The following is a 16,625-nucleotide window of genomic DNA, read 5'->3' on the forward strand; positions in this document are numbered from 1 at the left end:
AACAATCAAGAAAAAAATCCCCATGTTGGAAACAAGTCAGGTGATAGCATATACATATGGGTGCATACACAACATTCTGCATGCCTGTATTGTACATGTCCTTTGTAGAAAGACAGCATACAGGCATGCTGCAGCTTACACAGCCAAATTCTGCCTTCCCAGTAAAACTAATAGTAGTTAAGCCTGCAAATATAACACCAAAACTTAAAGGTCAAAGTGTAAGCTTGAATTTCACATGTAACAGTCAAGAATAACATTTCATCAATAAATGAGAACCAAAAATCCTAGTTGTGTCAAATGACAAGCAACAAAACTATACATTTGGAAACTAGTTTTTTTATGTGCTTGGATTTCCCCATTTGAGTTTCATCAGAAGATAGGTTCTTTTACCTTTAGTGTCAAATTCTAAGAGGTGGCAAAGCTATATTACTCCCAGAGAACATGCTCTGAGGAAATTCCAAACAACTTTGAAGACATGCTTTACACATAAGCGATTGTTTGCGACCCTTTTAACACATGGCCAGTTTGCATTCTCCTATTGCACATTCTCAAATCCTTTCCCTGCATTCCCAGGACAACAGTGCTGAGGAATAACACCATACACCTCAAACTAATCTGGTATTCTTTTCCCCCATGCCCTTAGAGGATTATTCTCTGCAGTATCTGGTGCTTTGCTGAGACTCTCAAGTGCTGCCCAACGGAAGGAAATGGGATCTACCATGGAATGACTTATTGGTAGATTCAGTAATTCACCAGCTCTTTAGTCAGGAATGGGAAATGAACACACTCCCTGGGCCGGCTCTTGAAGTCTGCCTGCCAGCTGGAAGTAAGGAGATAATGTAAGCAAAATTAATAATGGCATTCCCATTTGTACAGTGGAGTACATTCATGCTTGGTTCTACATATTGAGAAGGTAGACCAGAGAACAGAGCAAAGAGCAGGCCAGTCATTTGTGTGATTAGAACAAACACTGGTGCCAGCACCCTCAGCCAGGTCATTTAGCGAAACGAGTCTCTACTTAACCCAGTTTTCATTTCTGTTCTGCAGTTAGTTTGAAGACCACTTACCCCTGCACTGCTCCCTCAATGACTTACACTGCAGGCCACCTGGTTCACCAAGTTTCATTTATTTGATACAGCATTAACATACCTAGAAATAACCAGCTCTGTTTCTGTTTGAACATACAGCTGGGTTTGTATCTCCTTTTAACACAAGGAACAACTGTGCAGTAAGCGTGGTTACATATTTTTGCCAATGCTATTTGGCCGAATTTCTTCTTCGTCACGCATCACTACCACTGCACTGCCCTGGGCATATGAATGATCCCATTTTACACAGCACAGGTATCAGAGACTATAGATGTTGCAGAAGAACAAGAAGACTGAGAACCTAAACCCTTCCTACCAGGTGGCCTCTGGTTTGTTCTGTAATTTCTTTTACATTGCCCGATGCGATCCAAGAGCTTTGCAATAATACACTGCTTTGGCATGTGACAGAAGAGGGAGAGCCTTGCCAACACACACACAAATGCCCTAGTTTTGCAGCAGTGGACCCAAAAGCAGCCATTTTCCTTCAAGGCTGCACATCTGCAAGGACACTCTGATGCCAAGCAAATGCACAGTGCACATCACAGGATTTTTTCCAGAGCAGCATTAGGACGGGCTCCTGTGATGCTGGCTTCTGTAACGCCTCTGAGATTCACACATCTTTGCTACCTCTCTTCCTCTGTCAAATTTTGTTAGAACAGTCAAATAGATCCAAACTTTATGGGGCAAGAGTAAAATGTAGCAAACAGCATTGGAACATAAGCTTTGTTTTCTTAGGAAACCAAATTAACAGTCATGGCCCAAACCAACTTAGGAACCTTGTATAAACTGCAGCTGCAGGAAAGTATTGTGCAAATGCCTGTGGCTTTCTGGGAAGGCAAGGCCTTTAGTAGCAAAAGCTGGCTTGACTGATTTAAAAGATGCGAGCCCAACAAATAACGCTGTCCCTTGCACACAATTCATGAAGAACCTCTTGGTTCACCAGAGAACTGTGGGGGTGGTATATAAATGTTGGAGTTTTCAAGTTGGAAAAATATTTCCTTTTGTCCAGATGTAGCTTTTATCCATCTCAACAAAGGTGAGACTTGGACATTTAGACTCCCTGGTTTGGGCATTCTTTTCTTTGAACTCTATGCCAAAAGATCCCTCAAGAATAGTTTTGTACAATAAATGAACCAAAAAAATCCCCAGGCAACCAACAGCTCTTTGGGGGCAGTGGAACTCGTATCTAGGACCCACAAGCCAGGAAGAAACAAGGCATAGCCAAGAACAAACAGCCTATGCTTACAGTAGAGATGTGTTCACATCCAGCAGAACCGGGCTCACAACAGTACAATAAATTAGCACAAGAACCTACTGAACACCTGCAGAGTTGTTGATGGGGCAGATTAGAGCAAGGGGTCACCTACCCCCATACAGGCAGCAAAGGCTCCCTTCGAGCCTGCCAGGAGGAATATGTAGATTCATCAGCCAAGACAGTTGTATCAGCAGTTCCTCTTGCAGGACTGAGACAAAGAAGTCACTTAAACACCAGTCGATTGCGAAGTGCACATCAGGGCACAGAATAGGCACTGAACTGATCAAGCACTTATCTAAACTGCACTTCCAGGCAGCAGCAGGCCAACTCCAAACCGAATCCCATGAAGGAGAAAATCTCACTCTGTGAAGGTGCCAGCCAAATCCCAGGAGGGTGAAGGACCCAACTTCTACCAAAGATGACAGTTTTCACTGTCACTTCCTCTAGTCAAGCCATCCTAAAACTGCGCTGAAGAACTCGCCTTATCAGTGAAGATTAAATGGCCTCTGTGATCATAACTGATCACTGATAAACAGGTTTAATCAACTCAAGCATGTTCCGATCTTTTTCTGAAACAAGCTGTCATATGGCAAAGCACTGGGGCCCAGCAACCTCGTGTTTTGAAGCATGTAGGGCCACTGCAAATAAAGTGTTCGCTGCCACACAAATTCCAGTTGCCCTTGTTTGGAAACACTCCCCCCACTCCTCCCAAGAAGTCAGTGACCTTTTTTAAACGTGGTGTATTTTCCAAATACTAACTTAGACCATGGTTTTTTCTGCTCAGCTGGTTTGGAAATACCACTGCTAGCAGTGGAAGTTCTACTTTTAAATGAATAGAAACAGGGCATGAAAGTCACATACAAGACTAGAAGACCAAAGCCTTACATGAAGATACTTAAACAATAAAACCTTTACAGTACAAAACATTCCTAGGGGATTTTACAGTCTCAAATACAGGGAAGGTAAAAAGCTGCTAAAGCCTTGGAAGAAAGACATCAATTGAAATGAAACCAAGCACAAAACAAATACAGCACTTAGAAAAAGCACAATCCTAAAAGCCCTGGACAGGTGAGAACAATGGTTATTTGGGACTAAAAGGCGACAAGAGTGCTGAAAACCTTCCAAAGGACCTTAGGGAATTTTATTATTGTGCTGCATTTTCTAGGGTTTATCCTCTAGCATTTTTAATTCAGTGACATGCTACAAGTAAGTGTTGGGTGCAATGACAGGTCACTAAGCATTTGCTAAATTCAAGGATGCTTCTCAACTATCTGTATTTGAGAAGATTCAACTATAAGGTTTTTTGAGAATTTGAACAAAGTTGACATTACGCCTGACTATTTTGTTTTGTTTTTAAATCACATTTGCCAGCTTGCAAGCTATTAGGAAACACCTTCTTTTCACTGAGGGGGGGAAAAAAAAGCATTTTACTTTTACTGCAGTAGGGACCGATTCCAGACCAACAGGCCAAGCTAGAGCAGAGGTTGCATGAGCTGGGCATGTTGCACTGGGCTGTCCCCCAGCTACACACATGATCACAGACCTAGGTGCAGAATGATTCCTTGAAAGACAACAGCTCTCCACCTGCTGCTTCATTTGACAGGGCTTCGAGCACAGGAAATAGCACATTTACTAACCTTGGCTTCTCTGCATCTAGTGTTCAGCTCAGCCAGCCAAGTCATTGAAGCCCTAATAGCAGTATTTATTCTTCTGGCAAGTGAGGAGACATGGAGAAAGCGGGGAGGAAAAGACAGAAGGCACCCCAGAAGAGGAGCAAGGAAAGCCACACAGATAAATGAAAGGGTGCAGAGCACATTTTCCAGAAGGCAGAAATTCCCACATCCATTAGGACTTGCTGTCTAAGTAACAAGAGTTCCTGGCAGACACAACTGACTTCTCTGGAAAAAATGTTTGTTTTAATAAATGACATGGGGAAAGAAAATAAAAGGCAAAACAAAAGAGAGACATCAAAAGAACAGAAGCTATGCAAAAACAGGAGGCAAGGGCAAAGGCCATTTGTCCTCCCCATCTATGGAAAAGTGATGCCACATGACAAAGAAATAACGATAGTGAAGGGCACCTGGGGATATTTGCTCCTTACAGACCTCCAGGATAACTGCCTACCTTTCCCCAGAATCCTTTCTCTAAGCCAAAAATATAAATAATGGCCGCGAAAGTAAAAGCATTTATAAACCCCCTGCCTCTCCACTGCTAATCAGTGGCCTGATCATTCATTTTTTCAAATTACAACAGTAAAACAGAGTTAGAAATGTGGAGAAAAGCTTTTGTATCTGCTGATCAAGCAAGACAACTTTTTTCAAACTGCCCTTCTGACTCCAGTGTATCAACAGTTTGTCCTCCCTGCCCCATGACTACATCTGACGCCACCGCCCTGGCTTATATCACAAGTTGAAAAGTGCTAGTCAGACTCCAAGATAAACCTGTCAATAGCAAGGCACAGACATTCACATTCTTCCCTACCTGCTTGTGAATATCAGCTGTTTGGGAGCAATTCCTTGAAAAGCTTTTACTGAGGGAGAAAAGGAAAGGGGGATGCAGAGAGCATTTCAAACAGAAAAAAAACCCCAGGGGGGAACCCCACAAAGACTGCAAAGAGAAAATAAATTTTAAAAAGCCTGTCCCCATCAGGTCCTCCCAGCAACCTTCTTTATCAGAGGTTCATTGTCAATCAATTAGCCAAGGCAGCAGGGGTCTGTAGGAAGGGGGGTAGCTTGAGAGACAATGGTCTGCCCTGTTGTATTACTATTTAATCACTTTTCCTAAATAAATAAAGCAGCCCTGAGGTGCTGTCATGTCAAGGGAATTTATAACAAAAAACCCCTTCATTTTTCATTGGTCATTACTTTTCCTTCCCTCCCACCCCTGCAGGACTAGAGAGGGTTATTACTGTAGCCTTAAGTTCCATCTTTGTGTTGCTTGCCTTTGATTCCCACTCGGACCTTGCCACTTTCTGGCACTAATTTGTCAGGCTGAACAAAGGAGGGATTTGTACCTCCTGTAAGGTCTCAATTAGGAAAGGCTTCTGCTGTATTATGTGCCATTGGGACAGGACACAAAGACGGTAATTACAGGAATTTGCACTAAATGGCTGAAGAATTCACAGCAAAACTTTTCTTCCTCCCCCCCTCCTCATCTTTCTCCAAGCTTACCCCTCCCAGCAGCCCTGGGGAAAACCACTCTCAATGCCTGCAAGCCGTAATTACCAACAGCAGGCCCCTCAGGTTAAACAGCAGCCCATGCCCGGAACGGCACAACTGCCCGCAGGGAGCAAGGAACAAGGAAAAAGGCTCAGCTTGCTCGTGTGCCTCCTCAGCACAAACTTTTCTGAGCCAAACAAGTTTCCCCAGTTATAACTAATATTATTTATTTCTTTGCACCATGGTAACAGCTCCAAGTTCCAGCCGGCTCTAAGGGTCCCAGGAAGTGGCAAAGGATCTGCTCCCACAGTAAGTGCTGTGAATCCCCATCCTTGGGGACAGAGAATCCCAGTGACCAGCTTCCCACAGACCCTCCACAACTCACATTTCTCTGCACAAGAACATTTGTTCAGTTTGGCAGACTAAAGAGAGACCACAGGAGTACTGGGAATGCCTCAGGTGTATCAGGAAAAGACATCATGCAACTCTGGTCAGAGCACCTCATTTTTGCAGGGAATACACGAGTGAGTACAGATTGATCATCCCATGTTTGGGAGAGGGAACCCATCCTTTCCCAGAGAAAAGTCTGCTCCCATACTACATAAAGCAAGACTAAAACCTGCTGCACATTGGAGACATGTATACTTCGTTGCCATCCCAGGGCCTGATCCTATTTTAGAGGAGATAATTGAAAATATTCACTTGAAACTCTCTGGAACCTCAGTCAGAGAATGTAGCAAAATATAAAAAAATGACATCAAATCATACAAATGTGGCCAAGAACAGAGGCAAAGCCCAAATACTGTAACCAAAAACTGCAATGATGCCGACCTTCATGATGCCCCAGCTGCCATGCACTGTGAAGAGACAAGCAGGAACATGACCTGCAGGTGACTACCCAGAGAGCAACAAATCCAGCTTGCACCCACAGTAAATTTTGAGGGCAGTCCAGTACTTCTAGGGCCCAGGTCTCCCCTGGAAGGGATTCAGGCCAGCCAGCAGGTTCTGGGCCCACAAAGATACTCCCCTGAGTCATGTGTGGTTCCAGAGCAAAATGAGAACCCCACCCCAAAGCAGCATGGGGAGGAGGCAGGACCATCACAGCTCCCATAATACACGAGAAAAACTCTGCAAAAGAGCTGTTTCTGATTGAGCAGACAATTTCTAAGTGAGTGTAACTAAAGCACCTCTACAGTGTCCTGCATCAAGAAAACAGCTCAGCCACCCTGTAGGGCAGTCCTGGCCCATGTAGTGCTGTATGTGCAGGATCTAAGGTTTCAGCACTGCTCATCAAAACAGATGAACCTCTGAATATCCCACAGGTTTTTCTCCACATTTTACTACAGCCACGGTGAGAGGCAGGGAACAGCTGTGCTGCTAAAACACGCACATGCTCTTTCCAGTGATTTTCTTTTCCTGCAGAAGGGGTGTAGGTGCAGATGCTGCAGCCTGATTGCTCACCTGCACACTTGAAGCTCTGAACTGTGAGCCCTCTCTCTAGAGACAGTGTGGTCAGGATGCTCAGGAAGCTGGTGGTCACAGACTGGCGCTTGGTCTTTCTAAGATCATTTCCAAACGGCCGATCTCCAGGTTTGCTCCTAAGTGTAACCTGTGGGTTTTGAGTCAAGCTTCGAGTAGCATTGGCTGCTGCTTTCAGTGCCTCCATCCACTCCTGGGCCCTCTGACGGGTCTCTGCACGCAGGCGCAGCACATCTTGGGGAAAAATGACCTGAAAGCACGAGTCACAGCCATCCTGAGTATCTGTCTGGACCGACAGGCACACATCGACATTGTAGCTCAGCAGGGGATCTTCATCAAGCCTACCAGGTTGGAATGCCATGAGATAGGACCTGTTCAAGACAAAAGTAAACGCCTTCCAGTTATTCTGGACAGTTAACCTGTAAAGAGTCCCTGATTTGAGAATATTTTGGTACTCTTTAGTGTTTTCAGTCAAATTCATGGATAGGAAGAGCTCCATAGGCTTCTCTAATAATCCATTGGTTTGAGAAAGGTCACTGTTATTTTCAGGCTTTGGCACATTCTCCAGTTTCTCCTGCTGTCTTGTAAAAGCAGGCACAGAAGCACGCACCGCTTCCCAAAGTTTCTGTCCCCAATCCATAGTCTCCCACGAGGACTCTGCCTTCAGCTGTAGCTGTGAGCTGTCTGACAGGACAGTGTCCACCACCTTGGTTTCAATGCCACCAGTAACAGTGACCCTTTGAAAACGCATGAGTGGATACACTGTGGGAAGTGTCTGGTTGCCACTGCTGTCCAAGCAATACAGGTACAGTTTGTACTGGGAGAGCTCAGCGTAACAGGTTTGCCAGTAGCTGTCATTGTCTCTTCTAACTTCTAAGTATCCCTTCTTCAGAAGATTTGGGAACACTGTCTTGTGTTCTGGAGGAAACAAAATGAGAATATTACGATTAATTACTTCTTTTTAAGTTGTCTCAAATTACTGCATCATTCCAGCTTCTACATCTCTCCTACCCATACACAGCATATCTGAGGGTAGGATCACAGAGCCTTCATCTAATAGGTTACGATTATCAAACACAAGCACTGACTCTACATTTGAGCCACCGAGAACACAGCACTTTTTACCCAGAGGTACCAAAACACTTTACAAAAAGGGAACATAACAATTTTCCTGAGACATCCAGGACAACAGTGACAGAGCAACAAAACACTGTAAGTCTCCCAGAACCCAGTCCAGAAGTGGATAATACTATCAAGTAATCTATTGCCAGCTAAAATAGATTTTGACAGTGAGAAACACATACAAATTAAAATACCTTACCCTCTCTTTCCTGTTCCTTCCCAGGCTCAACTTCATGTTTTCACACACACCACCTCTGCCTCCCCCATCTTAAGTAGCTCAGAGGAAAAGGGAATAGTGGTATCTGGTCAGCTCCTCTCTGCTGCTCCTTCCTTTTCACACCTTTCCCCTGCAGGGGCTGCAGTCCTTCAGGTTAAACATGTCCCTGCACGAGCTCTCCATGGCCATAGTTCCTTCAGGAAATCTCCACACTCCACCATGGGATCCCACATGGGGCTGCAGGGAGATCCTGCTCCACCATGTTCTCCCCAGGGGCTGGAGCACTTTCTCATCCTCTGACCCTCAGCTGCTCTTGACACAGCTGTCAGTGCTGTGCCCTTTCTGAGATGTGCTCTGCCAAAGAGGCCCCACCTGTGGCTGATGGGCACAGCTGTGTCCTGTGGAGGGGCTGCTGGAACTGGCTGGAACAGCCCTGCTGCCAGCACTCAGGTACAGCACCTGGCACCTGGACGGACCCGGGGAATGCAGAACTGTGCCCAACACAGCAGCTTCTTACCACATTTCAACACGACCTGGGACCACAACATTTTGTGCAGCGCTGTTTACTCCGGAGTTTTGCTGATTTATGAGAATCAGGTCAGGAGTAGCAGACACAACCAAAACTGAAAAGTAAGAGGCTGCCCAGAGAGATTCAAACACACACACCCAAGCATCTCAGCATTTCAGGTACTTTGGAGCAGACCCTTTCACAAACCCCAGCTCAAGGCAAAGTCATGGGGAATTTCTTCATCCACAGAAAACCAACCATACACAAGTTACTCCAGGCACTAAAGTGATGCAAATTTAGAAGGAATTATCTAAAGCATTTCTGAATTTAAAAAAAGGTTTCCATGCAAAATTTGTTCCAATCTGGTTTGCACCACCTCAGCCACCACATGCAAGTATCATATTTTCATCTTGGGCTAGTTATGTGGCTCTATGCAATTTCTGTTGGTCCCTGCATAAATCCAGAGGCATTCACTGTCACACTGGAGTACCAACTGTAACACTTGGCACCCCAAAACAACCCAGGCCTGAGGAACAAACTCTTACTCCCATCTGAGCTCTACTTCACCTTTCCAGTAACGGTACCTGTGATGCGTCTTGACTTACAGTGACAGAATTAGCAGACACAAGTAAAGGGCACTGCCTCCGATTGTCCATCTCCCTTAGAGTCTGCTATTCCTGGCACAACAGCAAGGTAGCCACCTGGAAACAGCTCCTCATCCACTCCCCAGCATAATTAGGTCACAACAAAATCAGCATCAATTGACCTTAACACACAGCATTACAGACCACAGCAACACAAGAGCTGTTCTACTCGAGATTTCTGCCCTGGGGCTGACAGCCTTTGAAACAGGGATAGCTGGAGGCATAAAACATTTTCAGCATCTCAGTTTAACCAGTTACACTCATGTTAACAGGCCACGCCCTAACAAGCTTTAGACACCATCTCTGAGTATACTGAGGATGTCTTCAACACAGAGCTAAGAGAACAGAAACATCTAGACTGGATGAAGCTTGGAAACAAAACCAGGTTGGAAACTACCATCCCCATCCGTACTGGGCTTCCCAGCTAATACAGCCAAGATTGCTGACCAAACTGCTCTCACCACTGCTGGCTAAGGGGTGAGTCTGTCTGTCCTCCTGGAGCACAAGCAGAGTCAGGGACTCTTGACAATTTGAGGAACTTAGTTACTGTCCAGGGGCTTCTGATACCAACTGGTACAACCCTGGACTGTAACCTTCATTCTAAGAAGATGCTCCTGCCCTTGGCTGGAAGTACTCCTGTAGCTAATTCTGTTTCCTCTATGGGCAGGAGAAAGAATCAGAATAGCAGCAGTGTAAAGGCTTTTGCCAGTTCTTCAGCAAAGACCAACTTTGAAGGATTTAAAAGGATTAAGTAGACAAGCTCCAGTTAAACTTAATGAACATACGTGAAAAGTAATTGTTTGATATACTTAATGTCAGTATGGAAATCTCATGGGGGTTAAAAATGGGGGAAGGATGCTACCTTGCAGCCACACTAACGAAAAGGAGGCACTTAGGTTTCACTTTGACAGCTCAGCCTCAGCTTCCCCATTCACCCAAATACTCAGAATGGAGCCTGGTTTTAACACCATTCTCAAAGCACTCCATCTACAAAGATTTCCTGCAGATATGGTTAAAACCATAACAAAAATTTTTTAAATCGCTACTTTGGCACTAGGTCTAAAAAGGTCAGTATAACTACACCTTGCATATCAATAAACTACTTGAGAGTATTTCAGCTAAATACGAAAACTGGAAGACTAATCTATAACCCAAAATGGTAGAGAAAAAGCACACTTTGATAGCCCAAATGGATAGATATGCACACACATGGACACACTAAAAGAGAACCAATTTTGTTCACCGTACATCTCTGGCCCTGACATTCATTAGTATTTCTGTGCTAACTCAAAAGCCATTAATTTCTCTGAAACCCACACTAATCCCTTTGTAGTGCAGATAATGGACAGCCATTCTAGAGTCATCTTCCCTTTCTATTAGTCCAATCAGGGAGGCAGCGCTTCTGCAGCTCCAACTGCAATCTCTCTCGCTTCCATCAAGTACAGATGACAGTTCAAGCTTCTCCATAATAAGACAACTCATAACCTTCCCCCAGTCACCCCTCCTTCATCTGCACACAGATTTGCTTGTCCTTTGTTGAGTTAGAGAAAGGCTATCTCTCTCCCTGTCTTTCACAGAGGCACTCCCCTCTCCCTCCTTCACCCCACTCCTTCCCTTCAAGCCCTGTGAAATTGGCTCCAGTGGCTCTCGCTCTAACTGGGACAGAACCAGCAGCCACCTTGATTAACATTCAAATGCCTCGTATTGTTTAGGTCAGGGCAATAGATGCTGGCAGAGACAGGCTGAATCCATATGCTACACATACACACACACCTTATGGCTCTGCTCCTTTATCTCCTCCATGAGCAGTGTGCCAGATAATATCTTCTTACTCAGAGAGCAAATGGCACCATCTCTCTATCCACCTTCCAAACCGAAACTGCATCTCTTTTCCTCCTTATGGACACAGGCAGAGTAAATTGAAGAAGAGCAAAAAAAGTAAATAATCACAGTAAATGGCCCACATCTGAGCCACCTGGAGTTATAATTTCAAGGAAAGAGGTGGAAGAAGGCAGAGGAAAACAAAGAGAGACTCAGCAGCTGGGGACAGAATAATTATCTTCCTCAGCACCTCTCCTCTCCCTTGGGAACTTCCCGCTTGTCCCAGGTAGGAACCCAGCACACAGCACTGAAAGCAGGACAGCCTAGCACCCACCTACCACTCGCCACACTTGGGGGCAGCTGGTGCAACCAGCATCCCTGGAGAGAGAGGCCAAATGTTATATCCGCATGTCCAAAAGATACACGCTCAACTGACTGTAATTGCATCTCAGTTGGCATGGCAGGAAAACTTACTCTTTTTCCACCAAGCGTTTCTGACAACAGTCATTCCAAGTAACTTGGAAAAGAGCAGAAGCAGAGATGCCTAGTTTGTGAGGAGTTTGCATCTTGAGGGGCACTCCTCTCTGAATTCTCTAATGCTTAGTAAGTGATGAGTGTAAGTTACAGAGTTTTTGTCAATAGTTTTCCTCTCTCATTTTTACAAAACTGAGCATTTTTACAAAACATGTTTGGGACCTAAAATGCTCTCAAATTGGGTTGGGCTAGTCACCTTGGCAGGATTTGCTTGATCAGGACAAACTGTGCCTCAGATCCACAATGTCCACTATCTTCCTACTTAAAAATACAGTGTTTTTCTTCCCACCTGTTTTCCCACCTGGCTCTGCAGATACATATCTTTCGGTTTGTCACTGTGCACGTGCTCAACACAGTGACAGCTCTAGTGCTCCCCAAGCTCACAGGCACAGCAGGCAAACCAAACAGCTACCTGGAAAAAGTACTATAGCACCCACACTGCCAGGAGTGGTGGTGTTTGAAAGATAACATCCACACGACTATCAAACCATGCCGTGTTTAAAACACTGTGTTTCAAAAATCCAAGCCAGCCTTCACCATATATTACAGAAGAAGTATTCTCTCTTTTTTTGCCAGGCCACATGTCCAGAAATACAAGAGCCTGCCTTGAGTTTGCTTACAACTTCTGTCTTTGCTAGCTCTGCTTCCCACTTGTGTCTCATAGCACAAACAGGGTCTATTTCTAGCACACGAGCCATTTTACCAGCAGGCCTAAGAAGATACTGCCCCAAAAGGCACAGCTTCTTTTCAGCTCCTTTTCTTTCTCAGCACATGGAAAGGATCCAGTGTCATTTTACTTGTATTAGTGGTGGAATTGGCAGTGCTGGGTTAACAGTTGGAGCAGATAATCTTAAAGGTCTATTCAAATCTAAATGATTCTATGATTCTATAAAAAAGCAAGCAGGAGGAACAGATAAGCTCATAGTATTGAGGATACTATGAAGGTAAGGAAAAAAAAAGTGAAGAGTTCATCTATGCAGTAACTGAGACAGCTTCGGAGGACTGGGAGACCTCTGCAGGCTCCAGAGGGAAGTCCTTTGCCGCACTGACGACCAACAGGAGTTGCTGAAGGTCCTCTCAGTATCTCATTGCATTCATTTAATTTGGATTAAAACCCTGAAAAGGGATGTCTCCTAAGGCTGCAGCCATTATGACCCCTTCAACCACTGCAGCAGGTTTTATCCAACCTCAAAATACATTCTTCCATCTTTTCTGAAGAATAATTAGTAGTCACAGATACACACATCTGCAAAACCTAGTACTTTCCTTTTTGCGCTTCTCTTTTCAGCTCAGCTCACAGTAGCAGCAAACTCTTTGTGAGGCTCTCTTGTAAACACAGAGGGAAGAAATAGCATGGCTACCTTGTAAAACCTGCAGAGCAGCTGAGCAGAACAGGTAAAGGAAACAGGTAAAAAAAGTGTATTTTCAGAGTACAGAAGCTCTCCTTCCTCAAAGAAGGTACCCCTGCCTTCAAACATTCCATACAGAAAGGCTCTTGGAGGGCACACAGCAAGCACTGACAACCTCGAGAAGTGGGTCCATGGGAATTTCATATCACAGAATCACAGCTTAAGCTTAAAACACTATTAGGGACATGTAAGGACGTTCAATGGCTACATTTTAATGGAGTTTCTGTGGGCACATGAAGTTGTTACACATCAAGTCCAACCCAGGAGATGTTCAGGATACAGCTGACAAAAACTAAGAGCTCTGTCTCCAGACCTGTGGATGCACTTCTATTCTGCGTCCTTTCCATAGAAAGGATATAGAACAGAGACCCCACTCTACAAGAAGCAATACATCTCCCTAAACAAACATAACAGCAGGTATACTTGCTTTTGTCAACCAAGAACACCCTTCTCTGGGATATAGCAACTATGTCACAATATAACACAATAACCTACCTGTTTGTACCTATATATACACTTATACACACACACATCTCCCCAAACACACTTAGGCACCTGCTTTTCACGTTTCAATATAGCTGACTTACCTGGAAAAGCCAACACAAAAAGTTCGTTTTAAGCCTTATCAGGCCACCTACTCATAACTGGAGTCAATCCACCATATGCATACATGCACGCTTTCACAATCCCTTGATTTTCAGTTAAGCCCTGCCTTTATTTAGATTATAAAAATCTTTGTGGCACTAGCTGCTTTTCTTCTTCGTAAGTGCCCAGTCCACTTCTGGCATCTACAAAATAAATCACAGAGATGGAGACACTGGGTCAGTGTTTCCAAAGCCCTGAGCACAACTTCTTCCAGTGCAGTGCTTAGGAAAGGAAAAGTAAGAAGTATCACTTGCTGAAACACCGCTTCATATGGCTCACTGGAGACGCCTGCCCCAGTCTGATAACAACACTTTCTGTACCCCTCACAAAGCTGGCAGGGATGCCTCAATATTGACAAATTGAGTGCTTTAGTTTCTGTTGTTTATGGACTGAACAGTCAGCATCACTTAAAGAGAGCAGAGATCTCAGGCCTTACAGTAAAGCTCTGTACACCCTCCTTTTAATGGCCGCTCTTTCACTTTATGAAAACTGCTTTTGTTTAGATTTGCCATTCTTCCAATAACTTCAGCATTCAAAGCTTTTTTTAAGTTTGGGAAAATCAATCAAGGAAATGATCAGAAATACACAGCAAATGAATTTTTTTTTCTTGAGTCAAACTGAACAAGATAGAAGCAAAAAGCAAAACAAGCTCAGTTTTTTAAACCATAACAGAAATCAAGTTTAAAAAATGATCCTTAGGCAGGCAAACACACAGAGCCACATCAAAGACAACACAGCCATACTGATTTTTCTCCTTTTAAGAGTTACCTCACAGTTGGGTTTTGGGTGGTATTTTTGTGGGTTTTAACATCCAGCTCCTCTTTCAAGACAAATATTAAAACCAAACAGGAAACTCCTCACATAAACAGAAACAAAGCACCAGCACAAACCTGTGTTTCCTTGGATGTCCTCTCCCTTGGTTAATGCCAGGTAGGAGAGCAGAGCACAGTTATTGTCCTGACCAGGTGCAGGTGGCTGCTGCAGGGAGGTGCCTGTGAAGACCACTCCCCAGTTTACATGGCTGATATCAGAGCGTGACCTGTTGTGTCCTGGTTTGAACATGGAGGCTTCCTCATTCTGCACCAGGATGTCATTCACTGAGCGAGGCCTATCTCTCCGCCGCTGGCAGATCTTGAAGATATTAAAAGCCGTGGTCTCCCCTTCCCCTGCCCAAGCAAGGTTATCAGCAGCTGTTCTCCTCTGCGCTGTGAGTTGGTCTTTACCAGGGAACGCTGTCTGAGCTTTGGTTTCCAAGAGGCCATTTTTGCAGTGATCCCAGATGAGGCTACTTTTGGCTAAGGAGGCGACATTCCTCAGGTTCCTGCTCTCTGTTATCTGATCAAATACCTCGTGCCCAACCAGTTCAGGGACCTCCTGTACACCATACACCTCAGAGGGCTGCACAATCTTTTCAAGCTTAGTATCAAAACTATTGAAAAAGTCTTCAGTCACTTCCAAGGCAGGGCTAATGTCATCCACTTCAAGAGCCTCCATACCCTTTGCTGCTGTGGGCTCAAGGCGTTGCGAAGTGTTAAGAAGATACCACATCAATATTGAGAGAAAGACCTGCTTCACATCAGTCCTTGGCACACCATGAACTTAGATGTGGTGGGCAAATACAGTCACCAACCCCAAACCATAGTGGTAGGAAGTAACCAACTCAATTTGTCTTCAGAGGGAAGACCTAACACCCACTGAACAAGTGGGCTATGTTCCCTGTAAAAAACAAGCTCATAGTGATGAAGAGTACCTGTAAAGAAACACAAAACATCACATCAGTTAAGAGTCTTCCCAGGTAAATATGTTTAATCCAATGACTCCTTTCACAGTCATAGCCCCTTCATTCAATTTTGTCCTTCAACTGGCACCAATATTATCTTGTATGCAGAAACCCTTTGTGGTTTCTGTTGCACACTCTGTATGAACTCTGTGTATAATCACTTTTTGAACTGAAAGCTGCAGAGAGCAGGATGGGGCACCAGATGACAGGAAACCAAAGTGATTTATCAACCAAGTTTTAGAAAGCTGCACTGAGAGGTAGCCACCTAAGGAATGCTTCATACAGTTTCCCTTAGGGCTCTAAGAAAAAGTTGATAAACTACAGGGTCGCAAAATAGGCCAACCAGCCTCAAATAGTTTGTCTTTTTGTCCTAGATTGCTTGAACTCCCAATTTTATGGAGACCAGCATGAGTTTTACAGCGGCTTCTTTGCCTACTCGTCTGCATGAACAGAACTGTGACATTTATCAATTAAACCAGTGCTACAAAGCTGCTGCACAGAACTGCATATAGTTTCTTTCCAGAATATCACCGTGAACCTAAGTGAAGCCATGTAGCAACCTAAGCCCCAGAGAAACAGTGCATCCTACCAGCAAAACAAAATACACTATATCCTGCACCGTCTCAAATCCGCAGATCTTTACTTCCAAACTCTTGATTAACTAGTCAAAACATAAGACAAGCAAAGAGATTTAAGGCTAGAACTACTGAGAGCTGTATTCATCACCTGAGCTTACACCTGTAAGGAGGAAAGGAGGAGAGTTTCTATTCCCTGTGGTGCAGTAAGGGGGTGTCCCATTGCTGACTTCTGTCACACCAAGTTTGCTGCCATACAGCTTCTCACTCTTGAAGCTCCATCCACAGTGCTGCCATGCTGAAAGGAAATGCATGGTAGGTATGTTTAAATTGGGGTAACCTATCAAATGAACCCTGCAAGTTCTTGGGACCTGGAGACTGGGCATTTGT

General features: G+C 44.4%; 1 protein-coding gene across 1 annotated transcript in view; it reads right to left on the minus strand.

Moving 5' to 3' along the window:
• The window catches only part of LOC121672832 (pleckstrin homology domain-containing family M member 3-like), a 39,787-nt gene extending 23,266 nt beyond the window's left edge, over positions 1-16,521 (minus strand). Inside the window, exons 1-3 of the mRNA XM_042045736.1 lie at positions 16,387-16,521; positions 14,771-15,630; positions 6,963-7,898 (exon numbers count right to left, since the gene is read on the minus strand). Of these exons, the coding sequence (XP_041901670.1) occupies positions 6,963-7,898; positions 14,771-15,428 (1,594 nt within the window). The 5' untranslated portion in view covers positions 15,429-15,630; positions 16,387-16,521. The remainder of the gene's footprint in view (positions 1-6,962; positions 7,899-14,770; positions 15,631-16,386) is intronic.
• Between the last annotated feature and the right edge of the window lie 104 nt (positions 16,522-16,625).

Source organism: Corvus kubaryi, unplaced genomic scaffold (genome assembly GCF_017639235.1).
Source record: "Corvus kubaryi isolate FWS band 111438036 unplaced genomic scaffold, C.kubaryi_AGA036_p1.0 64995, whole genome shotgun sequence".
Taxonomy (NCBI): Eukaryota; Metazoa; Chordata; class Aves; order Passeriformes; family Corvidae; genus Corvus; species Corvus kubaryi.